At 37.3% G+C, this 27229-nt stretch overlaps 2 protein-coding genes across 2 annotated transcripts in view; one reads left to right on the top strand and one right to left on the bottom strand.

Moving 5' to 3' along the window:
• The window catches only part of LOC118262624 (carcinine transporter-like), a 284870-nt gene that overhangs the window by 52214 nt on the left and 205427 nt on the right, over positions 1 to 27229 (bottom strand). The gene's annotated exons all lie outside the window — the stretch shown is intronic.
• The window catches only part of LOC118262730 (diacylglycerol kinase eta), a 46480-nt gene that overhangs the window by 10892 nt on the left and 8359 nt on the right, over positions 1 to 27229 (top strand). Inside the window, 11 exon segments of the mRNA XM_035574300.2 lie at positions 6426 to 6571; positions 9882 to 10080; positions 16723 to 16814; positions 22670 to 22875; positions 23132 to 23328; positions 23639 to 23784; positions 24761 to 24872; positions 25341 to 25516; positions 25802 to 25889; positions 26203 to 26310; positions 26979 to 27175. Coding sequence (XP_035430193.2) covers positions 6477 to 6571; positions 9882 to 10080; positions 16723 to 16814; positions 22670 to 22875; positions 23132 to 23328; positions 23639 to 23784; positions 24761 to 24872; positions 25341 to 25516; positions 25802 to 25889; positions 26203 to 26310; positions 26979 to 27175 — 1616 coding nt within the window. The 5' untranslated portion in view covers positions 6426 to 6476.

Below are 27229 nucleotides of genomic sequence, written 5' to 3'. Positions count from 1 at the left end.
TACGAATTACGAATTTATAACAATTAAAAAAGAAATTATATTACAACCTATCCTCAATGCTATAATACCAAGCCAAACCAAGCTTAAACTAAATAATTTAAAAGAAACGACTTAAATCTAATTAATTTATAAATTATAGACTTACAATTTTATTAAACAAACTACAGTAACTACTAATAATCGATATCAAACTAAACCTACGTTAAATAATTTAACCAGGAAAACCCAACAAATAAACTTTTTAATAGACAAATACAACGAAACCAATTTAGAATATACGAAACAGCAGGACCACTGCAGACAAATAATCATACGACTTATAGTACACTATTTCCACAACAGTACCGAAGCGCTCGGCCGATACCCAACAAATACTAATAATAAAAACGATAGAAAACAAATAAAAACTATCCTATGTCCTTTCTAAGGTTCTAAACTATATCTGTACCAAATTTCAACCAAATCCGTCAAATAGTTGCGGAGATTAATGGTATAAGCATAGAATGTTCGACGTGATTCTTTAATTTGACATAACTTTTTTATTTATGAACCGATTGACATGAAACAAACACTAAATGTAAATTTAAGCATCCCACAATATATTCGTGAAAACCGCATCCAACTCGGATCAGCCGTTTCTGAGATTAGCGCGCACAGACGAACAGACAAACAGACAAACAGACAAACAGACAAAAAAAAAGTTAATTACATTTTTGGGTTCGACATCGACATAACAATAACCCCTGCTATTTTTTTTATTTTTATTTTCAATGTACAGACAGCACTTTTCTACGATTTTATTATATGTATAGATAAACTCCGATAACAAAAAACGAGACTGTTGATTAAGCGAAAGAAGTAGGTATGTAAGATTGGTAGTAATTTTATTGGCGTTCCATTGTTTCTGCCTACCCTGATGGGAGACAGGCGTAAGTTTATGTATGCAATCATGAATTCTTACACATTTGTAACGCTTCTGGTGTTTCAACTCAAGTGTCCATGGGCGGCGGCGATTGCTTACCATCAGGTGATCCGTGCGCTCATTTATCGGCTTATACCATAAAAAACTGTAATGTAATTCTACAATACTTTTTAAAACCTTGACAGAGCACTTAAAGATAATAACCACACCAATTAAGCACTAAGGTGTCAAGCATGACTCCACTTTACTCCCGCCCGTACTCGTACCAGTGAAACAAAATCCCGGTGAGAAGGAAAAGCCTCTCAGTCCCCGTTAGCAAGGCAGTTTGCTCGAGAGAGCTCCAGAATGTGGAACACTGGCTAAATGGGGCCTTAAATAGTGCAACTGTACCACTTTCGAGCTTCTTTTCTTTAAAAGAGTACTTTATACTGGGTGACGTTTGTGCATTTGAATGAGGGTGAGGAATGTTTGCTGTTGTGTTTGTGGATGTAAGGTATTGCGAATTTTGTAGGTGAAATGTCTGAAAATACTTTAGCCAACGGTTGGTTGGTATCGTTAAGTTTATTAAACGTACGATTAGGACTACTTAATATGTGAAAGTTGTTCTTTGTACCTGATAGACAATAACATTTTAGGGAGTACGATTTTAATAAATCGATGTCACGGTACTTTCTTTGGCTTTTGCCTCCACCAATCATTGGTACACCTATGTGTATAGCACTTGTAGAAATGGGCTCAGCTAAGCAATTTTTTAGGGAAAGATGCGTGCTATAGATGTGTGCTATGGATAGCTTCCCAACTATCGATACATCGCATACTCGAGCTGCGCACCTTACTCGCACAACTACATAGCTTAGAAGCAATGGAAACGGTCACATAATTTCATAGCTTAGCTATTACATCTTTGTAGCATAGCTGTATAGCACATCTCTAGAAGAAAAGCACCCTTAATATGAAATGCAAAAATAACAAATATTGTTACGAACATAACTAAAATTAACAACAATACAATTTCTTCCTACAGACGGTATCTACCAAAGAACATATTATACAAGTACTAATAACACAACATAACTTACATACACACAAGAAATTAAGCAGATCTTAATTTGTCTGTTTCTCGTTATTCCCAACCAAATGTTATTACATCTTAAATTAAAGCAAAATACGAAGCGTTTCAACAATTATTGTTGCTTTAATTTAGAATTTACAACGATATATATCGTTTTCGCTCTTCCTGAGGGGGAGGGGGGAAATGATGCAATGGCTCTTCACCAGTCTTGAAAGAGGCGAGAGAGGGAGTGTCAGACTCTTACTGTCTAAAACCACTCCGTTTCTACTCCTGCTTTTCGAGCCGAAGACCCGGTAACCCGCTAGGTAGTCCGACGGATTTAAATGATAGTGAGTAATAAATTCTGTTCTTTTTTACTTCTAAATAATAAAATCATGGAACAAGTGAAATTTCATTCATCTCTTAAATGAAATATAAATAAATGTCTAATTAATATGATAAATTAAATACATAAAAACTATTGCGTGCCAATGTAATATAAAATTTTCAACAATTTACGTAATCACATAAAGCCTTAAGCACCAACACGTACACTCATTCACTGTCCATTGCCTGCTTAGCACTATGAAACAAATTGCTTTTACTTACAAAATGAGCAATAGAAGCGACAGTTAACGGAACATCGGTCGTCTCTAAGGACCAATACAAGTTAGTGGTCCTTTCCTTTACAAGGGTTGGGAAGTGGTCCTTTCTCGTAATGTGTTTGAGTTTTTGATTGTTGTAATTGTATTTCTGGTGCAGTGTAGGTACAAATGTATCTTTATGATAAAATAAAAATGAGATGACACAGGACAATTTGATATCTAAAGTGGTTAAATCTTTTTTTTGAGATTGATGAGTTTTTATTAAACAAAAACCTTACAAAAAGGCATCACCAATAAAATCCAACTGGCCGCAATAAAAAAATAAATCGTTCAATATTCAAAAGGCAAAACAGCAAGCGGCCATTTTTATTTATTCAGTTCACAGACTGCTGCAATATAATAAAGAGATAAAACCGCGGCTAACCCGTATCGTCAAATATGACAGTCACTAGCCCAAACCCGCATGAAATTGGAATCTCCCAACGATAACTGGACTGTACGAGTATAAAAGCCACTGAAAAGCCATATATTATTGCAGCATGAATTTATAGCACAAATTATTAACGCTTTTGTTTTTAAAATATCAATGTTTGTGTGGTTATAACAAACGTTTTGTTAAAGGTATGAGGTATTGGTTTTATTAATGACTTTTCTATTATAGATATGCGCTCTTTTCGTAGGTACATTAATTAGAATTACCTTAAAAATACACATAATATTTCAGATTTCACTTAAGTGAGTTTGATTTGATTATACGGTATATGGACACAACCAAAACGTTGGTATAAGCTCTAGAAACTAAGTTTTTTAATTCATGTAAACAATATTGAAAAATAGACAATCGCCGACTCACTGTCGTCTACCTCAGTCGCCCTGTCAAGCTCACCCGTGCTTGACTTTAAACAACAGTCCCCTAGGCTATTATAAGCCAGATCGATAATCAGGACAAGGCTAGGCCTACAGGCACAACTATTTCTATGGAATAATACAACTTGGACTAAAACCCAGAACTTGGATGCGGGCGGAACGTGGAGTTGTAAAACTATTTAACAAATTGGTCTTTTGAGACGGGCATGATTTAAGTTTTGAAGTTGTATTACATGTGAATTTAGGTTGGTTTGGAAGACCGATTGCTGAAGACGAGGTTTTGAGGGGTGGTATGATTAAATCGACAATGTAGGCAACTAATGACTAATATTTAATATTTTAATGTTATAGGGAAATACGAAGTCCAGTAAGTGTATTTGTCAAGACTAAATGACACAATATTTTTGTAAGCAGAAAAAATCGCGATGTATAACTTTCATGCATGCTATTTACACTTATAGAACGTAAAGGACAACACACATAGTCTATAACTCATTTTCAACATTATTTTCTATTGTAATAAAATTGAAAATCTATTGAAGCTTGACTGATTAAAGCATCTGAATGTGTCTATCATCTATGATTTGGATAGTTATGAATGTATGATTACCAGACAACGGAAACCGCTTCAAGGTAATTACGTGGAATTATGAAATGTTGGTTACTGTTTCATGTCAAAGATATTCGATATGTCTATTTTGTTAAATGGTAATGTGGTTATTGTATATTTCTAATATTTGTTTAATTGCAAACTCTCTTTGAAATATCTAATTGTAAACTTTAAAATGTTGGAATCATGTATTTTATATGAGCGATGTGTGAAGATCAAAAAACTGTTTTTAAAGAGATGCATGGTGTTTCTTTTTGATGTCAATTTGTTATTAAAAGCTAATAGGATTAAGCAGAGCTATAGGTAGTAATACGTTTTTCCTAGATATTAGTAGATCATATGCCATAATTAGTATTTATAACTACAACTGCTAAAAGCTCGCTTACAAGCGACTGATCTAGAAGTCATTGATTAAGCAAAAGACGTCTTATTGTTGATACGACAATGAGGATTCGTTTCTTTAAAATAAACTAATAGCAATAAACATCATTCAGTAATTATTTACATTAAAAATATCAAACACACAAAACAAACACACAAAAAATTACTCATGAAATAATCAAACAAAGTGTTCACTTACACGTTTTGTTTACTACAAACAAAATCATTAATAACAAGAAAAATATACAAAACCATAAATTGGTACTTATAACGTTATAAATAAAGTCTGTTTTACATTTAATTTTAAACTGCAACACGTGTTATTCGTATGGTGCTGAGTGTAAGACCAAAATAATAATATTTTCGTTCCTTAGCTTAATTTCGTCCAGTACTGGGAAGTGTGAATGAAAGCAAGGAGGTGTATTGTTTTACATAAATCTGTATGGTCAATGTATTATTGCTATCATATTACTGTTAGCTATTCTATAACTATTGATTCGAACTTTTGAAGTGAGCTCGATCGCATTCTCATCCGTCATTGGTCGTGATTATACTCAGAACTAATAACATGGCGGACCGCGATCGAGTTCACTTAGATCTTTCGAACTTAAAATACATGGGAAAATACATGAACGTAACATCAAGCATTTCAATCTTTGATGGAAAGATGCACATTTTCATTGTAACAGTTAATTTGTGAGAGCACCTATTGCTGTACATCAAGACGCTGTGCTATTACAGTGACATATTTAAAAAACCGAAAAAATTACAGCAGTACTTTAATACCATGTAATCCAAGACCCCTTCCACGAGAGTTGCACTTAGGATCACTCGACCAACGAGGCAGCCAAGAAATAAAAACTTGTAAAAAGAATAAGGGTTTAAGCTGCCCACTAGACGAAAAAACTACGAAATTATACGGCAGACCTAAATAAACTTAGTAAGAATGTCACGGTACCGAGTTTAGTCATCATGACATCGCCGTTCGTGACAATGAAAATTAAAATTGTACGTGAGTAACCCGGTTAGGTTAAACGTCCGGTTAAATGCTCCCTGAACTAAATTAGTTGCTTCTATTCTATACTTTCCATTTACGTGTCAAACGTAACCCTTTATTAAACGCGATCGATCATATGGTGGAAGCCAACCGACTAATTTGAATCAATTTGTGTCATGCCCGACTAACATTGATTTTACTTTTTAGCTGAATATGAAAATTAATGAACTGACCATTTCTGGTAGGTTTCTGGTAGGTTACTGGTAATGGTAATTAATGGTAGAAGAACCTTTTCCTCTACATAAAATTTTATAACATGAGATTAATTTTTACAACACGATCATAGTACGGATAATGCGTATTAAAGTAGAAACTTACGACGCAATGATTTTATATTTTATTAACTAAAATCATGAGATCATCGAGAAAATCTCTGAGCGCGACGTCGTCGTGTCTTTGCACGCTGCTCATGACGCAAAGTCTCCCTCTGACTCGAAACTAGTAGAGCTTTTCTCCATCATATACGTGAGTAAACCGTGCTTTTTAGTTACTTTAGTATGTTTCTCAATAGTTACTACAAACATTTTATATTATACTTTTGCTGAAGTGTTGTCTACGTATAGTTAAAGGTATAAAGTTATGAGCAGTGGAAATTCTGAAGTTGGTATATGGTGATCACCACGTTCTGCCTCTTCGTCTGAAGAGATGTTTTATCTTCATGAACAACTCCATTCGAATCGGGCAAGCTGTTCAACAACGGGTATTTTGTGGCTGACAAGAAGATGATGATGACATTTCCTTTTCTATAGGTTTTATATTTTTTATTCCCTCTATAAAACTTAAGACGGGATATTTACCATGTTTATTTCTGTCTATGAGTTTCCGATATTTTATATATCCCGTCTTAAGTTCTAATGGTAGTGTTAGTGACCATGTCAGTTTAAAAACTTTATTTCCCTCTATAAATTTCTGAATCATCTCCATTGTTGCAGGTAATAACAGCGAGTCGGTGCCTGGTCCTTTGTGCCGACAGCCGCAACGAGATGGAGTCATGGGCAGGCGCACTGCGCGGAGCGTTGCATCGTGGTGCAGACGTGGCCGACCTGGTGGCAAGACTGTCTTCTGGAGACCATCACTGGTATGGCCATTTATTATATTAGCTTCTAAGACAATATTGATGCATATGAACAGGAGATTCTATTTTTTTTATTTAAAGGACCACTTTAATGTTTGCATATAATAGTTCGTCTGTAAGGACCATTTTTTTATTATTCTGTTTCTTCTACTGGTGTTTAGGTTTTATTTTAAAAAGTTTGCAATCTTGAGTAATTATTGTTTTCTCTTAGCGTAATAATCGTAAGTTACAAAATAAGAAACTGAAATCAAAATATTTGAATGAAATTTTAACCAAGTATCCAGCTTCAGTTACATTTTTATTTGACCATGAGATTGGTCGATAAAGCAATGAACACAACTTTTAATGCATTCTGGATTCATACGAGATTATCTCAAAAATGTAATAATCCAGACGAATGAATTCTAAGTACTTAAACCTCAAAATTAATCTAGATACCTATACGAAGAATAAATTGATTATACAGAATTAATTAATTTTACAAAGACACCACTGAAATTGCTACAGTTCTAAAGCGTCACTCCAACGGTTGGAAATTGCATATTTCGTACGATTTTTAAGCTAACCCATTTAAGCCTGGATTAAGACGAAATTAAAGATTAACGAAACTCTTGCAGATTACTAAAGATATGACTTAATTGAAAATTTTCATTTACACAGCTTTTCAGATTTCTATTTTTGTAATGTAAATATAATATGAAGCGGTTTTTCCTTGAACTTATGCAGATGTGAATCGTATGAAGGAAACAAGTGTAAATTTTTAACAAATAATATGGTTTAAATAATAATAATATCATTTCCTATGATTTCCCACCCTAAAGTAGAGTGAAGTACACCTAAAAGAATTTATTAAGACGTTTTATTATAGGGATGATGACGGGGTATGAAATATAAAAATCTATTTATTTAAATCTAAAAAATATTAGACACATAAAAGGAATCAAAGTTTAGGAGTGGACGCAAATACGTCATTTCAAAGTCATCTTCCCTATTCTGTTGCACCTGTAGATGACAATTTTGATTCGACTATATTATTATAATTAAAAGTACACATATTATATGTATGGTGCATTTGGTATTAATGCTTTTAGCCTTGACTTTAACCCACATCGAAGGCCACGATCCTTATCGCCTCGTATTTTGTCAAATAGACCATAATAATGCATTTGATTGATGGTATTTCCCAGTTGATATCCATAATATTCTTTATGGTTATTTTATTTTGATTGATCGGTCGTTTACAACTGGCTGTTTGGTGGAAAAATAATCGGTTTCATTAGCAAATATAGGAATTTAGGGGCTATGACGGCTAAGACGAATAATATGTAGTCGTGGTTTGAAAATTCTCAGTAGTAATTATTTTACACTGCCACTTTGGCATGCTCTAACGTAGTAACGCGTAGTCTAAATGAATTTTGTCTTAATTTCACTTTTCGATAGAATTTTAACATCTAAATAGGCATGTACTCGAAAATACAGATGCTCCATTAATACGTACACCTTTACCCACCTTTTCCGTAAGTAACAAGACTAGTGCCATATCACGAGTAAAGCTTATTAAGTATCATTTGATCAACGTGAAGCCATGACAGCTAAAAGCAAACACGATGGCATTAACAATGTAATTAACTCTACTAATTAATTACCTTTCCCCTCTTAAGCCTAAGAGCTCTTTGGCAGACAGACAGACAGACATATATGTAGTTGGTGTATATGTGAATGTAAATACAGAAAGTGTCTAAGGTGATTATGTGAATGGCAGTGAAAGATAAACGAGAAACGATGGAAGGAAGGAAAGAAAGGAATAAAACAATTGAAATAGGATATACAGAGTAAATGGGGATAAGGTGGGAAGAAATCTACGTCATGCATGTTTTGGAAGAACTGAATGAGTTTTGGAAAATAAATGGTAGGTTCCCGAACTCGTGTATTATTTCTCTATTAGATTTTGATATGAAAACATCTTTGGCAGTTACAGCAGTTATAGGTACTTGCAATGACATAGCCAATGAGGCAGACATTAGATTAAAATTGCCCAATTTCACAAATGCACAACAGACAAACGTATACTTGCATTTTATTGTATGTAACAAAGCGTGCAACTTGATGGTTCCGAAACAATTATTATATTCGTCGACCGTATGCGGCCCGGAGCGACGACTATACGGCGGCGTTACGGCGTCGGAGCAGCGGCGGCGTACCGCAACGGAAACGCAATTATTCCGTGCACCGCACCGCGTGAATCCATTCTGAATCGAATTTAATCCGTTCGCTAGTACCTAAAACCTTTAGTGTTATGCTTTATTTTTCGGTCTATTTCACTGTTATCGCCGTTTAGCGTTTTAACTTTAATAATTGTTATTGAATTTTGTTCTGTGACGCTTTTACGTGCAAACTGCTGCACCGGTTGGGATTTTTTTTTTTTGTTATAAGAGTGATGGAACTTTGGACATAGTTTCATGTGAAACTGTATGTGAATATAATTAAAACTAGTAGGTATAGGTAATTTACCTGCCATTTTTTGTGGAGGATAATCATCCAATAACTTCTCTTGCCATTAGGGTGAGGCAAGGGGGAACGTCAGACTCTTACTGACTAAAAACCACCCTGTTCTTTCTCCTGCTTTAAACCGGAGTCTCGGTAACCTGTTACGAATTTATCTGTCATGAGATGATAATTCGACGCGTTATCACATCTGCATCTTCATCATTAATCAACCAGATTATCCAATTATAAAATGGAACAAAAATAAACAAACCTTCTTTCCCTTGCATACATAACACCACAAAGCATAGCTCGCGAATAAATTCGAGTTGAAAATTGTAATAACGAGCGAACTAAAAACTTGGCGCCGAGCGCCGCGGCCATGTCAAACAACAGCTCGTGTTTCTGGTTTGTGGCGCAAATATTTCAAAGCTTTGTAACATCCAGCGCAACATTGAACCAACTTTTCAAATCAACAACAAAATGCGTCGTATGTTCTGTATAAAAATTCTCTAGCTAGCTGTACCTATGTATATTTTTATATCAGCTTTATGTTTAAGCTTATAGGTGCTCTTTCACCAGAGATGTGCTTTGCTACGTTGTTGTAAATGCGTTTGACTTCCACCAATCATATTCATTGGTACACATAGCTTAGCATTGGTGGAAACGATCTAAGCTATATTTTTTATATAGAAAGATGCGTGTTATGGGTGCGTAATATGGACACGTGCAATGGATGGCTTCCCTACTATCGATACATCGCATACTCGAGCTGCGTATCTTCCCGTGAATCGAATGTAAGTACTAACTGTTTGTTTTCTCTCCCCAGGTATGCGGCAACACACGCGCGCCCCACGTTCTGCAACGTATGCCGGGAGCCGCTGGGCGCGCTCGGCACCGCGCACGCGCTCGCTTGCGAGCTCTGCAAGTTCAAGGCACACAAACGGTGCGCGTCCCGAGCGCCGCCATCTTGCAAATGGAGCACGCTCGCATCACTAGGTCCGCACGTCGTTGAAGATGCTGACGGGGTAAGTTTCAATAAGACAATTTTTTTCTGGTTTCTTGTATTTTCATGAGAATCTTTAGGTGGATATCGCATTAGTTTGGAAGAATGTAACCGAGCTAATGCACTCTTCCACTACCTCTACTGGTACTACAATAATATCGTATGCCATATAAATTCCGGAGCTGCGGACTACCTAGCGGGTTTACCGGGTTTTTAGTCAGTAAGAGTCTAACACTCCCTCTCGCCTCGCCCAAGGCGGGAGAAGTAATTGGAAGATTTTCTACCTTCAAAAAAAAAAACAAAAGTATCGGTGGAAACGGTCACATAGTTTCGCAGCATAGTTTAGCGTAAAATTTGATATTTTACTGTAGGGGTCCTTTTTACCAGAGCTGTGTGTGTTTGAACCAATGAATATGATTGGTGGAAGCCAAACGCATCCAAAGCAATGTAGCATAATAGCTCATATCTGGTGGAAAAGCAGCCTAAGTCATGTGTTAAGCTTTAATACAAACATTCTACTATCGAGAATCAAATGGCTTCTCCTTTAATTGGTGTGCCAAGCTCAGTACAATCGGACTCCAGCTTTGTGTGGCTTACTAAATTTGCAAGCTTCTGATTCGTTGACAGTTTGCTAATAGTTTCCGATACTATTTGTACTAACAGTGCAATACATGCCAACTTTAACCAACACTTGACCTGCTTTCAAATGTTAGAAATTCTAACTTCTGTGCAAGCTAGGGTATATTTGTATATATTATGTCATATTTCTAGCCATTGGGAAATAACCTGGTGAGCAATCGCCGCCGCCCATGGACACTTGAAACACCAGAGGCGTTACAAGTGCGTTGCCGGCCTTTTGGGGGTTGGGAAATCGAGGATTAAGAAGGTTGGGAAGGGGGAAACTGGGCCTCCGGTAACCGACAACGCAAGCGTTGTTTCACGTCGGTTTTCGGTGAAGCCCGTCGAACACTAGTGGTAACACTCCAGTGGTACCATTCGTGCCGAAGCAAGGCTCTCCCACACTTAGAACTATAGCCCGTTTAAACCTTGACGCTATTGAAACCTTAACGTTTACGCTTGCCAAAGACATTGGACGCAGATTAACATGTTCATTGAAGCTGGGGCGTGTCTGGACAAGTCACCTGTAAACTAATTGACCGACACGCCTTGCCTCGGCGTAAGGTAATGTGGGGTCAATCCTTGTACCTGGTGGACTGGAAACTTTGCTGATAGTACCTCTTTACTAATAGTTTAAGGTATTATAGAATGTGAAACATATTAAATTAATTTACGGTTAATGGCTTGCTGACTGTAGTCTTTAGTACGAATTTGCTTTAAGTAGAACGAAAATGAAACGAGAACGCGTTCGGCGCTCTGATTAGTTGGTTCATTCGTGCCGGCCAATCAGAGCCGTTCGCGCCGAATTGAGAGAGAACGAGATAACTCGAGTAGAAACGACGCGGCCACGGCGAACGTCGCGTTTTGCGATACTGCTCGTGAATATGAGCCCTTGGCGTGGCTTGAAATTAATCGAGTTAACTCATCAAATATAATAGTTTCGAAGGTAAGCCATTAAACATTAATGATTAGTTCGAGAGTGTTATATGCGTCCTATACATGCTATGTTTTATACGGTGAGCTTAACGTGCAAAAATCCAACCAACGCCGGTTACATTAAACTATGAATACTAAATAGTTTTAAAGTGGAACACTGCACATCACTTTATGAATAAATTTCAAAGCCCAGCCGAGTAATAATGAGATAAGTTTGCTGGATGCTATACTCATGTAAGCGAGAACCCTTTGTGACAATAATAACTTTAATAATATTGCACGTGGACCCCTATTGTAATGGGGTTTACAAAAATAGAAAGTTGCAGTGAGATAATCTAGTCCCTGAAGGGATAAGCAAAGATATTAGTGCAATATACAATGTAAATTCAACTTTATACCAGTTATCTTTATGCCACATCCTCCACCACGAAAACACCGGCCTATTGCCAACGGCTAATAAAAATCTCTAACATAATACTGTATTTTTATAACAACTATCGTGAAACATACAAAATTATCTAAAAAATCACGGTTTACTCACATATATTAATGGAGAAAAGCTCTACTAATTTCGAGTCATAGAGGGACTCTTCATCATGAGCAGCGTGCGCAGACGCGGCGTCGTGGAGCAGCGTGCGCAGACGCGGCTTCGTGGCGCAGCCTACTGTTTTTTTTTTTAGTTAACATAATACTTTACCTAACCATTAAACCATAAATCCTTTGCCTAACAGACGCACTTTTAGAACCAAACCTACAATAAGGAACAAGATAATTTGACGACGACGTGCACCTTTGTAAAACTTTAGTTGGGTTTCAGTAAGTAGGTCGTGTCTCACAGGTCGCTTGGTTAGGAAAGTGACCGCAACTAATCAACTAATGCCCTCCCCCTCCTCCCTGGACCCTGATATGTAGCTGGACATGGAACCAATACCTCTGCTGTATAATAAATCATCAGTATGCGAATGGGATAACACCAGGGAAATGAAAGTTGGTTGCGTTTTAATGTATTTATGGTTGTGTGCCAGGTGGAATGGTAAGGAAATAAATCCTGGAATCGGTGATGTCTGATTTAGCGTACGGCGCTCTGGTTGGTTGGTTCATTCGCGTCGGCCAATCAGAGCGCACAAACGCGCTCTCATTTCGTTTTCATTCGTTCATAAAACAAACTTGTACTTTTCGTACTAAGCACAATTCTTGATTTCGATCCTGTGAAAATAAGACGATGTTTTTATTGAACCAGGATCGAACACATGACGCTTAGCATGTACTACAAACTAGTGTTATCAAGTAGATAAATATAAACATACTGCACGAAATTGTTAAATAAAAAAAAACAATAGCAACAAACAAAGCTACCTTATTACTTATATTCTTTTAAACAAGCAAAAAAATGAACGAATCTCACAAATATGTATCAAAATACTTACTCAACAAAACACCCTTTCAAGACTTACATAAGTTTTACAATACAATATAATAGCCGCGGTTTTTATTACGCGTCTGAGAGCCGCAATAAAGAACGCTGCGATCCTAAATACACTCGCAATCCGTAGCAATCTGCTTCTAATACCGGCATCAAAAGATCGATCCATCCTATCCTTGATTAAGGATCGGATCGGAAGACGTGCAACTTTCTCAATGGTGCCTATACTTTTTTTACTTACTCTTTTTTATGTAATAAGCCGGTAAGCGAGCAGACGGATCACCTGCTGGTAAGCAATCGTCGCCGCCCATGGACACTTAAAACACCAGAAGCGTTACAAGTGTGTTGCCGGACTTTTGGGGGCTAGGAATTTAATTGTTGGGGAATCGGAGATTCTAATAATATCTTCTGATTTCCATATTTCGTTGCGGGATCCAAGACAGTCATTAATTTCCCTGAGAAACTTCAGTGTTCCGGTCTTTGCAAGGTTGTGTCTACTGTAGATCCTGGCTTACCGGAGTTGCAGCGGTTTAGGAGGTTGCTGCAGGCATGTCCCAAAAAAATGTGTGATGTAGGATTTGTGACGTCATCCGTTGATTTGTTTGCCGATTGTTTATGTGCGACTTCTGTCATGTGTCACTTGTCATGCGTCGCCACAATAGATCACTAACTTCTGCCACTCACCTACGAATAAAAAAATACTTCCTTATTTCCAGTTTACGTGGGAATTTAGAGAAATCTTCTTGATACACTCCCCAAGTGACATGTTTATAATAGTTTCAGTTTTCTAGATTCAGTGGCTTAGCCTGGACGTTGTCTAAACTTGTCTGTCAGTAAGTCAGTCAGTTATTTACGTACTTACATACATCAGAAATATGCGTGTTATGTTAGTATGTCACTCAAACATTTGTGATAGTTTATTCAAAATTGTCTTACAAAAACAGTAGACAACACACACACACACACACACACACACATACACACAAACACACAGTTTGAATACATGATGTATTCGTGTATCATAACTTTACATTGTACAAACTAAACAATTAAGTATTTATTTATAGGTTCAGTTTCTAGTTCAGGAGTTCTCAAACTTTTTAGATATACGCGATGACTTGTAATTCGACGTATCCCTCTCAGGAGGTTATAATACAACTAATTTCATACAAAATTAGCCCTGAGGGCCTTGGTCCGAAAATGGCAAATTACTGAGATATTCAACATTTTTAGTTTTGGTTAAAAATAACCGAATGAACTAGAAAGACAAGGACGTATAAAAAAACTACTGGTTTGATTAGTAACACAGGTTAGTAAATTATATAGCTACGAGTCAGTCGAAGCTCCTGAACTACACGACTACCGAAACGCTTTGAGAACTGCTGACTGTATACACTAGCAAACATCAGTCTCAAACTTTGTTGACTTACTATCAAAGTACCATTCGCAGACTTGGTTTAAAACAATAAGCATTCAGTTTTCATAATTATTTCACTTAATTAAACTGGCTCGGTTCGTTTCGAACTCAAATTGTTTCCATAATAATATGTCCTGGGGCCATGTTTGTTAGTTTCCAAGTTAAATAATAAGAACGTTACGGTATTTATTTTCACTGATTTGTTTCGGTAACTTGCTTTTGTTTGTGTTTCGTTTTGTTGTAAGGGACTGTGTGTACCTAATATTAAACAATGTGCTAGTTTGGCTAAGTAAATTGGAGTACGAAAAGTCCCTTTGGTTGAAAATCATTGTTAGCAGACCTTTAACTGCCAAAGCCACTCCGAGGCCGTTAAAGCATATGAAACTGAAGCTGCGGATTAGGAACTGGGTGGTTTTTAACCCGCCATTGGTGACCTATATGTCTATGAGACCGGGTAATTTAAAAACTAAGAATATTTTTTAAACTGTTTATCGAATTAGGTTGCGATTTCGAGTAGCTGCCTTACTACACGCCCTCTACCATTAGTCCACCCCGCAACAGCAATGCGAGAGTTTTATTTTTATGTCCTTTCTATGCCATTTTATCTCAGTAAGACAAAAACAAGTCACCAATGGCGGGTTAATCAGTAAGAAGCACTTGAAACTCCTCTACAGCTGCAGGTGTCCTTGGGCAGCGCTGATCACTCACAATCATGAAATGCGTTTCTCGTTTGCCCTCTATTACATAAATCGTCTCAAAATATAACATTATTCACATCACCATTACCATCATCTGCCACTTCTCCTTTACACACAATTGAGAACAACTAGAATAACACGGAGACAGCCAAGAATAGATAGGTTCCAGGAATTCAAAGACACTTAAGTACTTAGATAAAAGTGGGCCCATTGTATAAAAACAGTACCTTGATACCTTTCCAAGATATAATTCACACGAAATACTTGAAACAAGCCGACAAAAATAATATCAACAGTTAACTGAAAGAATAACATGAATTCAGAGCACTGACAACAATGTAAAACAATTTTCAAAAGCCAAGAAAACTCCGCTCTAAAGTATTTGATTCATGCCAAGAATTCCTTTTTTCGTCCAACGCTTTACATTTTCGTAGTATTCTACTAATTTCCAGCTATTCAGAATTTTCGCTTCGTCACTCCGGGACTCTCTGGACGTCTCCAACTTTTTTAATAGGGCTTTTGTCACGAGTTTTTTTTTATTCTAGGTATAAAACATATCGTGGTTTCTGATTCCTGGTTGTCAGGCTTTTAATTTAACTTGTCAATTGTAGCCTACAATTGGAAAAGATCTTTTTAGACGGAGTTCGCTTTTTATATTAATGAATGATTACTTAAAATACTCTTCCTTTTTTTAAATTAATAAGATCCAAAATCTATAAAAACAATTCAGATGTTTTTAACTAAACAGTTATAATAAAAAAAACATACGACTAGATTATTTTCATCACTTTTAGAAGACGGTTATAAATCATATTTAGCAATACCTTACCATGAGTTTGAAGCAATAGTATTTGTAGATCGTCGCTAGCGACGACGTAAATATTTTGTACAGTTTACTGTTTTGTAAAATTTATTTTAGTTTGACAGAAAACCGGTACCCAGGCTTTGTAAATTTTGCCATACAAAATAATTATGTCGTCGCTAGTGACTATCGACAAATACTATTGCTTCAAAATCAGGGTAGAGGTACAGATCGCTCCATAACTAAAATCACAAAAAATAACAGTAATTTCAATCTAAAATACCAGCAGAAATGCTTACCCTAACAGCTAGTTTATTAAGTCTCCCGAGACTTGCTAGGTAAGCTTGAATCTCAATTAGGTTTATAGGTACTCCACTATCGTTAGTAGCACTATTCCTTGAATAATGGTCTTAATATCACTTGAGTAGTGAAATCTCCACTGATAAAATATAGCTCAAACTTAGAGTAAGTTTTTGCATTTTTTTGAGAAATATTATTTCGCAAATTGTTATAAAATTAACATTGCTAAACATCCAAGTATCCCATACTGTTACTTACTTTTAAATTTTTTTATACATATTGGCCACCTTTGGGTAATTGAGCAAGCGTTGTTTCACGTCGGTTTTCTGTGAGGCCATGGTGTCACTCCGGTCGAACCGGCCCATTCGTGCCGAAGCATGGCTCTCCCACACATATTACTATAACTATACATTATGTAGTATATGTCGGTATGTCATATACATATTAATGCTATGTATTTATTGTTACAGAACATAATAATGCCTCACCAATGGTTGGAAGGCAACCTTCCTGTCGCGGCCAAGTGTGACGTCTGCGACAAGACCTGCGGTTCGGTGCTCAGGTGAGGCTCTAGAAACAATTTCCTAGACAATTGGTAGGCAGAGGTACAGTCTATAGGCGACTAGGTGCTGCGAGTGTTGGAACTAATCTCATATGTTCAGTTCTCAAGTAAGGTAATGGTGTTAATAGTTGATATTATTAAAAGTAACAAATACGAGTATAATCTAGAGATTTTCCTTCCATGTATGGATGTGATTTTCTCATAAACAGCGTTTGCAAATAGTATTACATAACACGAGCAAAATTAAATGTACATTTATTGACATTTAAAATTAAACTTAACGCATAGATAATTACAGTTCTATTTCGTTATTCCCGCAAACATAATTGCGGCTAGCCGTGGTTTGGTTGGCTCCGACCAGTACCTACAGATTGTAATGCGTTGCATCTACTCATATTTGTATATTATGATCCCGTGGTGTCCCGCAATGCGGGTATACTGTGTTATGTTGTGGTAGATGGTTTCTGAGGTTTACAGATAGTTCAAGGTCATATTAGAGCATTTGAAATAGTGTATTTATATTAACAGTCCATTCCAGTTTTATATGGACGCTACTGGATGTCACTTAATTTGAAATATTTTGTTTTACGTGTTTAGAAAAGAAAGAAAGAAAAACAGTTTCTTTGCACTGTTACAAGATATTGCAGGCTAAATAAGAAATAAATTTAAAAGATAACTAAATAATCGACACGGCACAAAAAGGTCATATGTGTATCTCCTTTTACATGAAATAAAAATAACCTAGTACTGGGTCTTTTTCGGTTTTTCAAAAATTTCTCAGTAGTAGCACGGAGGAAATATGTCCAGTATATGGCAATAGGCTCACCCCCTATTACATGGGACTTACAACACAAATGGTGAAAAGTGGGTGTATCATTGAATTGCTATCTTTACATCATACATAGGCATGATAGCACTTTAACATACCTCAATTATACATTGACTATACCGCAACACATCCAAACATCACAGAGACATTACCTAGTGGTAGACTACCAAGCTCATAAAGTGAAAAGTCTTCTTCAATTTCGATACCATTTTAAATAATAATATTTCTTTCAAACCAAGCCCGTACTACAAGCCCTAGATATCCGCAAATCCGCACCTCATCCGCGCCTCATCCGCGCCTCATCCGCGCCTCATCCGCGCCTCATCCGCGCCGTATCCGCGTATTACCGGGGCGCGGATATCTCGCCGTGTTCTTGCAACCTTATAAGGAAATGTCAAACGGTATTCAATCAAATGACTTTGATTCTTATCTATTGGTATGACGTCATAATGTTTAGATTAGATAACTGATATATTATTGATATTGTGATTTCACGAATTTTGTTCAAATTCCAATTAAAAAATATTTATTTGTCAGAATATAGTACAACAGGTCTTTTAGATAAGTACTGATCTTTTAGATTGCTTCTTATTCTTGCATTGTATAATGCTAAATTAACACGTTCCTTTTGAATACCTATAAAATTCCCAAAAAAATTACCCCACGGACCCGAGACTAATTGTCCGGCAGTCGCACTTGCGACCACTCGACCAATGAGGTAGTCTAGCTAATATAATTTAAGCTATGATAATAATATTTCTCTTTTAACCACAGTGTAGGTGTTCTTAATTCTACCGCTAACTACTCAAAGTAGCAACTTCAGCTTGATTAGACACGCAGCGCTATAAATCGCTTTAAAGCGCTCGATCCGATATTTGACTTTGAACCAATCAAGCGTGACGCGTTAAGCAAATTGCTTAATTCAATTAGATTTGTAAACTCCGACAGTTTGCGAAGTAGCTCGTTTGAACAACTTCTTCATATATTCAATGTGTCGATTCTAAATGTGAGTTTGTCGAAGTAATTACGGGCGTATAGATTTTTTTAATATAAGATTTTTAAAAAATGGTAATTTTCTCTGGGTTTTTTAAGATTTGTTTTTTATTTTATGGTATAAGCCGGTAAACAAGCAGACGGATCACTTAATGGTAAGCAATCGCCACCGTCCATGGATACCCGAAACACCAAAGAGGCAAGTGCGTTGCCGGCCTATTGGGAGTTAGGAATTTAAAAGTTGTTGGGGAATCGGTCTCTGCTGAGGCCTCCGGTAACCTCACTCATACAACGAAACACAATTCAAGCGTTGTTTCACGTTTTCTGAGAGGCCGTGATATCAATCTGGCCGAGCCGACCCATTCATGACGTAGCATGACTCTCCCACACTTAAACGTCATTAATGACAGCCCATGACAACCCACTGCTGGATTTTGAGCCTCCTCTACTTAGGGAGAGACTAAGGGATAACACATAGCACAGTGTGAACAGACACCAAGCAGCAGCGCTCTCTGATAGACCTGAACCTTTTAAACTACGATGTCCAACGAGCTCGAGATTAGAATAAACCTTCTTATGCATTGGAGGCTTATGTGCCTTTTCCACCAGATATGTGCTATGTAGCTATGCGACGAGGATGTAATAGCCACGCTTTGAAACGATGTGACCGTTTCCACCGATACTAAGCTATGTAGCTATGCGAGGAAGATGCGCAGGTCGAGTTGGCAATATCCTATGACACAAATCCATAGCACCCATCTTTCCATATAAAAAACATGACTTAGCTGAGTTCCTTTCCACCAGTGCTAGGCTATATATGCCAATGAATATGATTGGTGAAAGCTAAACGCATTCACAGCAACGATCATAATGATGACGTCATCTTTAAAATCCAGTATTCATAAATTGTCCCAATTTAATAGCAAGCCATTACTAAAAGAGGAGTGTCTCCTCATAACCTAATCGAGCGTAACACCCATATGCTATCCCACTAAGATTACAGTAATTGTTGGAAATTGATTAATGTGCTATCAAAGTGAGTGATAATACGACGATAGCCTAGCGTTACTTAGTGATACCATCCATCACTCATACTTTACTTAATGTGTGTAATGCTCGTGGCAGTTTATATAAAGACGAGTATTCATTTGTCTGAATGGTCTGCTTCTTAGGTATTGTATTCGTCATCTCACTCATTTGTTACTTATTCTATAGAATTCCATAAAATAAGTAATGAATGAGTGGCTCAAGAACTGTGTTCAATAGAAACTATTTCTTTCCCATATTTTTTGGTAAAATCTTGGTATTTCGTTCGCTATAATCCTATAATAGCAAATCAAATCATATCCAAAGCAATTAGTTCATGTTATTGGAATACTTCGAGCTTCATTGTCTTTACGCTTTTTTTGATTAAGTCAGTTTCAAGTTTTTGCATATTGCAAGGTTTGGGATTTTTTGCAGAAATAACTACACTTTTCTAAGCACTGTAAAGTATTAAAAGATATTAAAAACTAAGGCAAACAATGTAAGACAACCAAAAGTAGCACAATATTATGTAATTTTATATTTAAAATCCTTCAATTTGAAACTGCAACTAGCAATAACAAAAACTTTAACTCTTTCATCCTTGACTTGAGATAAATTTGCATTCTGAAACGAGAAATAAAGACTAACACGGGCAATATAATGGCAACACTAAGCCTTAGAGTGTCCCCCGGGAAAATCCCGGGATTGCTCGGAAAAGAACATCGCTCGCCCATTTCGCGAGTCCCGCGAGGAAATTGAAACAACTGAGCTTCACTACTCATCTCTAGAACGAAAGGATTTCGGGATAGTTTTTGTGATCTCTTTTATGGGGTGTGTTTTAATAGGAGGTTGCTTTAACTGTGGAATGTGGTAATTAGAAGGAGTGTTTGTCAATTATGTCACTTTTTAAAAGTATCTACATAATATTTAATAAAAAATTTAGCGTAATGGTGTTTTTGCACCAGAGATGTGCTATGCTCTATGAAGATGTTATGAAGTATGTTACGAAGATGTTGCTAATAACTAAACTGTGAAACTATGTGACCGTTTCCACTGATACTAAGCTAATGTAGCTGTGCGAAAATCTCTGAAACCTAACTCCAATACGTGAGCGCCACTACCTAAATAGTCTAGCCTTCTTTCTCCTAACATAAAGAATTATAAGCCTTATTAGCACACAAATAAAGCACAAAACTACTCAAAAACACATAGGTTACTAGTTTTCATCAAGGAAAAAGTTGTGGGGTCAATATACGAACGGACATGGTTCCTGCGTCCTACAAGTTGTGCCGGCCAAACAAAAGGGAATAGGGGCCGACCTAATGAATGTAACTCCATGTATGATCTAGTAGAACTTTTGTTGGAGTTTCTCAAAGTCTCTGATGTTCCGTATTGGGGTATGAGATCAGGAAAAAGAATAATAATAGGTTGAAGTAATTGTGTCCTAATTTGGCATTGGATTTTAAAACCCTTTTTTCGAATCATATCACATCAACAGCCTGTAAGTGGCCACCGCTAACCAAAGGTCTCATATTCATTGGTACACATTGCTGCACTGGTGGAAATGGACAGTTTTATAGTATTGGGGTAGAAGTTTTAGTAATGCTTACAGTCTCTTTGTTTTGACGTTATGAAATATATCAAAATGACAACTTAATTTGTGGAACCATAGTTCTTTAAACGATTGTAAAAACCGAAATAAGGATGATAAATGAGATTTTGTATTTACCGACTAATGTTAGATATACCCCATCCAAAAGTTAGTTATAAAATAAATCGACAACCTAGAACTACGTCTTTGCTACTAAAGCACTTGGAATTTTTATTGAAACTCCGTCGGAATTGAATTGATATCGATATCAGCTGTGGACTGAATCGGGAATCGAATCGTGTAACTGGTTTTTCCCCAGTCGACTGTCATGGAATGCCAAACAGATGTTCAATTTCTGTTGCACATTCTTACACACGTATGAATATGAATTCAATTCTTTCTGATAGAATATAGTTGGCGCCACTCTTATTGGTATCAAGTTACATGGGGATTGGAATTCTGTCTAGTGTAGTGTCTGAAGGTAAATAAATTACATTTATGTGTATGTTCTTTTCCTTTCATGGGACCACAGGGTCCCGAACCTTTAGAAGGCGTGAGGAGCCGAAGCCAACTCACTGAGACCCGTTGAAATATTTTAATTTTAACGAATTATTATATTTTTTCGCTTCAATATTCCACGAATGAAACAGCTTCTAGTATAAATTGAAGAAAGAAGTATTCTTCAAGCAGAATTAAATGAATTGATACAAGCGAAGAAAACTAGTTCACAGTAAAATTCCCAACTTACAAATCACATTCACCCGTTTTCGTAGAAAAGTAAAGTTTTCTCAGAAAATCACGATCACGTTTGCATCTATTGAATTTGTCACAATGCAAAGAAAATATCGTTAGGCGTATAATCGGGTTTTGTATGGCATTTGAATGAAATGTCAATTATGCGACGCTATTGGTCGGCTGAAAGGTTCCCGAAAGACCATTATGTAAGCTTTGCGTTTACTACATTAGTACGCAGTTGAGGGTTGTGACTTGGTCCTTAGGTACGCGTACGTGAGGAATTATGGGGTAGGAAGGGAAATTGTAAACTGTGTGTTGTTAAGCTTATAGTAGATTCTATCATTAGAACTTGAGACGGGATATTTACCATGTTTATTTATGTCTCTGGGTTTTCCAAATATCGGCACTATTGCAAGCGCCATGATCACGGATGAACATGACATCAATCATCTCATCAGTTCATGTTAGTGACTATGTCAGTTTAAAAACTTATATTAGATTGTATCAAGAATGTATTTTATGGTTGGTTTACAAATTAAGAAGGCAACAGCATTAATAAACAAGTACTAACAATTTCATCTGTATGCAAGAACTACCTAATTAAAATCAGATTCTAAAGATAGAGCAATATCACCTTCACTATCTATATCTAACTATAATATTACGATCTCTTGTCCACAGACTGCAAGACTTCCGATGCGTGTGGTGTCGCCGTTGCGTGCACGCGGCGTGCAAGCCGACGTGGCGCGCGTCGTGCTCCCTGGGCCCCACGCGTGCCTCCGTCGTACCTCCCACACGCCTGCACTCCGTGGGACCCGACGACGCGTGGGTCCCTGATAGGCCGCCAAATGCTAGCCCGCTTATTGTCTTCGTGAACTCCAGATCAGGTGAACAGCATATTTGTTCTAGTATTCTATATCTCCCGAATGATATTATTTTCTAAGAATATATAGAAAAAATTATAACTGAAGACGTTGAACCTCATCATTTATTTATTATCACATAACTTAAAATAACAGCTAGAGGCATTGGCGTTCGTATTTACGTAAATAATCTTTGGCAATCAGAAATGAACTTCTCTATGTTTTGTTAATCTTTGTGTATAAAATACCCATTAAACGTTTTCCTATTCTATGTACCCAGGTGATAACCAAGGCGTGAAGTTCCTCCGTCGTTTCAAGCAGCTCCTGAACCCGGCGCAGGTGTTCGAGCTGAGCGGCGCAGGGCCTCGGTTAGGGCTCCGATTGTTCAGGCACTTCGCCCCTCTCAGGGTGCTGGTCTGCTCTGGTGATGGCTCCGTCGGCTGGGTGCTTCAGGAAGTCGATAAGCTTGATATGCATGTGAGTAATATGTGAATTGAAAGTCTCTTCTAGACAAATCATCTCTTCCACGATTATAATCCAGTATGGCTTTCGTAATTATCAGCTCAATTCTGTCTACTACGGAATATATGTCAGTTCTCTCCAATAGGATAGTATTAACTATGTACTTACACAACTTAATAAAAAAAAATTGATGCAAGCGTTCCATTATTTACCGACATTTGACTACCGAAGATAAATCCAGGGAAGATAAATCCTTGTGACAACTTTCACTAAAAACCCTCAATGGCTTTAATTATTACAATCTAATATCCTAATATGTTTGCAGCGTCAAGTGCAAACAGCAGTTCTGCCACTGGGTACGGGCAACGACCTGGCTCGCGTGTTAGGCTGGGGAGCCTCCTGTGATGATGCAGCCAACCTCCAGGTGCTCATCGAACGATACGAGAGGGCTTCCACCAAAATGCTGGACAGGTAAGACTACCAAAGAGTATAAGGTGTTAATTTTCCTTATCAATCTCCTATCGGTTTAGTTAAGACCTGAAAGTCTGATACCAGTTTAAGACTTAATTTAACTAGACCTGAATGAGACATTGACTTACAGCAAACGCACATTTAAAAATGTGTAACACGTAAGTTTCTACGTGAACTTTCGGAAAGTGCAGGATAAAAACTAGTTCATGCTAACAGAATTTTCGTAACTATATTCACTACGTATCATATCGAATACGAAGACTAGGTGTCAAGCTAGTTTCTAACATTTAAATACTTAATGAACCTATTACGTAGATATCTTGGCTTCACGCCAATCCGCCCAAAGCCTCGAACGTTTCCGTTCATTCGCCAATAATAATTGAATAAATTGACCTAACTACGAAACTTTTTGACCTTTTCACAGACTTTATTTTAAGACCCACTCTCTGTAGCATCTGATTCGAAAAGCTATTAATAGGCTTATTTAAATCGAGAAATCTTTATAAGTCAACAAAATTTGTTATTGGCTTTGATTAACTTAGGATTTTTCGGTACCGATTAATTTAGTTAATTCGTTTCTATGTTGCGAACATTGTGTTCGAAGTATCATTTATATCAAAACAATGTTCTGTAATCTCACATTTTAGTTTAATTGAGTATTTTTAGAGTATCTATAGATTTGTAAATATCACTTTTTAATCACGTACATCATTAATGGAGAAAAGCACTACTAGTTTCGAGTCACAGAGGCACATCATGAGCAGCGTGCGCAGACGCGGCGATTGCAATTGGTTTGGGTATCATGTGTATGTGAAATTGTATGTTTGTAAACCCACCCACGACACAGGAGAAATTGAGAGAGTGGAGCAACGTTTAAAAAAATTGCATTCGATCCCCACCAAGATTACTTCTTTCGAAAAACCACAACATTTTTCATTAATAAACCATTTACTTAACACGTTACTTTCTTATACAGGTGGTCAATAATGACGTTCGAGCGTGCGCTGACAGCGCCGCCGCCGCCGCCCGTGCCGCCCGACTTACTGGAGGAGAACTCCCTGCTCAGGAACTTGCAGGACATCATGCAGGTAATGGAGCTTCTAATTACTTCTTATTATCAGCTATATTTGCAGCGAAAAGAATAAGAAATGAAATATGTAGTTGATCTACTTCTCAAAGTAGAAATTAATCCAATTAAACAACTTATACTGGCACTTTTAAGATGGAACAAACTTAAGTGCTACCTCATCATGAAAACATTAACACAATTTAGTATTTTTTTTTTTTTTTTTTATATAAAAATCAATTGCTGTTCGTTAGTCCGTTAAAACTCGAGAACGGCTGGACTGATTTGGCAAAGTTTGGTTTTGAATTATTTGCGGAAGTCCAGGGAAATTTTAAAGGTGAGAAAAAAATAATGTTTGAGGCGGTACGAAGTTTGCCGGGCCAGCTGCTCAATAATAGAAAAAGGAACTCTATAGTAACTTTAAATAACCGAATTCTTCTGTGGATTGAAAGGAAGAACTGGATCTCTTAATAAATCTTTCTGTATCTAGGCAGGAGAAATGAGTTGCGTGGCGAGCACGTCTCTCCGCGCGGGCTGCTCCCGGCTGGCAGCGGTAGGGGAGCGCGCTGGAGGAGGGGCGGCGCGTGCAGCGCACCGACTGCGGCGGGCCGTGTCACTACTGCTGCACGCCAGGGCACATCTCGCACACGATCATACGAGGTGCAAGTAAGTAGTACTAGGACATCTTAAAAAGATATTTATAGCTGGGCTATTACAAACGTGCAAACTGTCACTTCAAAGGAATGTGACAATGTCGTACAACTCACATAAGGGTGAGCGAGAGATCTGATAAAAATGAGCAAGTTTGTAATGGCCGAACGAGGCCGAAGATCAAAAACTAAAGAAAGAGTTGGTTGATCAACAATGCTTAATGAAAAGAAGCGTAGAGTGATTCACTCCAGTTTTGACAACACAATCTAGTTGAATATTGATATTCGGCAATTTGTTCAGGTCATGGGAGCCAGTAGAAACGACGAGTGATAGTGAACCAGAAGCACAACCAGTTGCCGAGAAAGGCAGCATCGAAAAGACTGAAAAGGTAAAACACTAGATGACAAATTCACCTGTTGTTATCATTACTCAATTATTACTATCCAAAAATATTAACAAACAAAATTACTATCAGGTGCTTTTATGTTCCTACATAAAAGAATTTTGAAGGTCCTCCTTCAAAACGAATTCATATATTTGCGGATCGAAAGACCAAATTGACTTTCTTCCTAGAACGGTTCGTACTTTCGTAGGACCAAACTACTACTACTTTCAATTATAGAATGATTTATAATATTTTTGTTAGTTATTCTTTTGCAAAATATCATATAAACTTTTGGATAACAACATCTTTTACACAGGAGCAACTGAACTGGGCGGCGCGAGGGTGTGCACTGGCGGGGCGCGCCGACAGCGTGCGGCGTGCGCTGCGCTCGCTACTGCGCACTCTTACGCAGATGTACCCACAGGTATGAAGCTTAAATTATACTTAATCATCAGTATAATAAACACCATCAGAGACCGACAACGCGGTTGTGACTAATCTGGTGTTGCTGGTCGACGCTGATCCCTTACCATAAGTGGATCCGTGAACATCAAATACATATTACAAACATAATTTTTATAAGTCGGCTTTATTTGGTTAACAATTAGTTATTTTATACCAAATTATCACATTTGTTGGGGGGATGGTAAAATCTAACTTTTGCGTGAACTTACATGGTAACTACTGGTTAAACAAAAAGTCAGATATTTGACACTTTAATTACATATAAATTGATATATTCCCAAGAAGTTTAATCTTGTATCGGATGTTATCTTTAAGAAAACCCGTGACATAGTTTCTACCATGGCATAGCTCCAAGCGATCCGATAAACATCTTTATTCTTCGCTAAACAAAATAAATTGTATCGCAAAGCTCTTAATAGACAAAGGCGAACTATTTGAACGAGTATCGTTTTGAGATTTTTTGGCAACAACGATACCTAGGACTCGACTAAATTTCCTGGTACAGAGTGGTCCATTGTACTAGATGACTCATTTATAGCGATACAAAAGTTTAAGAGAGGTCATATTTTATTTGTGGTTATATTTAAGACGACAATTGAATTTATTCAACCATTTTTCATATCATAGGGTGTATCACAAGAAGGAGACTCTTGTGATACGTGCGAGGGCTCAAGTACAGCTGGTCACGCTGTGGAGGGCGTAGAAGCGCCGAGTGCAACAAGCGCGCCTGATATGGCCGCGCTGCCAGTACCAAGGGCCTTCGCTGACAGCCGCCGCTCATCCGCTGCCAGCGCCGTATCTGCAGCCTCGCTGCACCCAGACAAGTTTGTAGCAAAATCCCTTAGAGATATTATTAGTTTAAATCCAGTGAGTGATTG

This window comes from Spodoptera frugiperda, chromosome 12 (genome assembly GCF_023101765.2).
Source record: "Spodoptera frugiperda isolate SF20-4 chromosome 12, AGI-APGP_CSIRO_Sfru_2.0, whole genome shotgun sequence".
Lineage (NCBI taxonomy): Eukaryota > Metazoa > Arthropoda > Insecta > Lepidoptera > Noctuidae > Spodoptera > Spodoptera frugiperda.
Note: the sequence above shows the minus strand (reverse complement) of the source record. Positions and strands in the feature narration are given on the sequence as shown.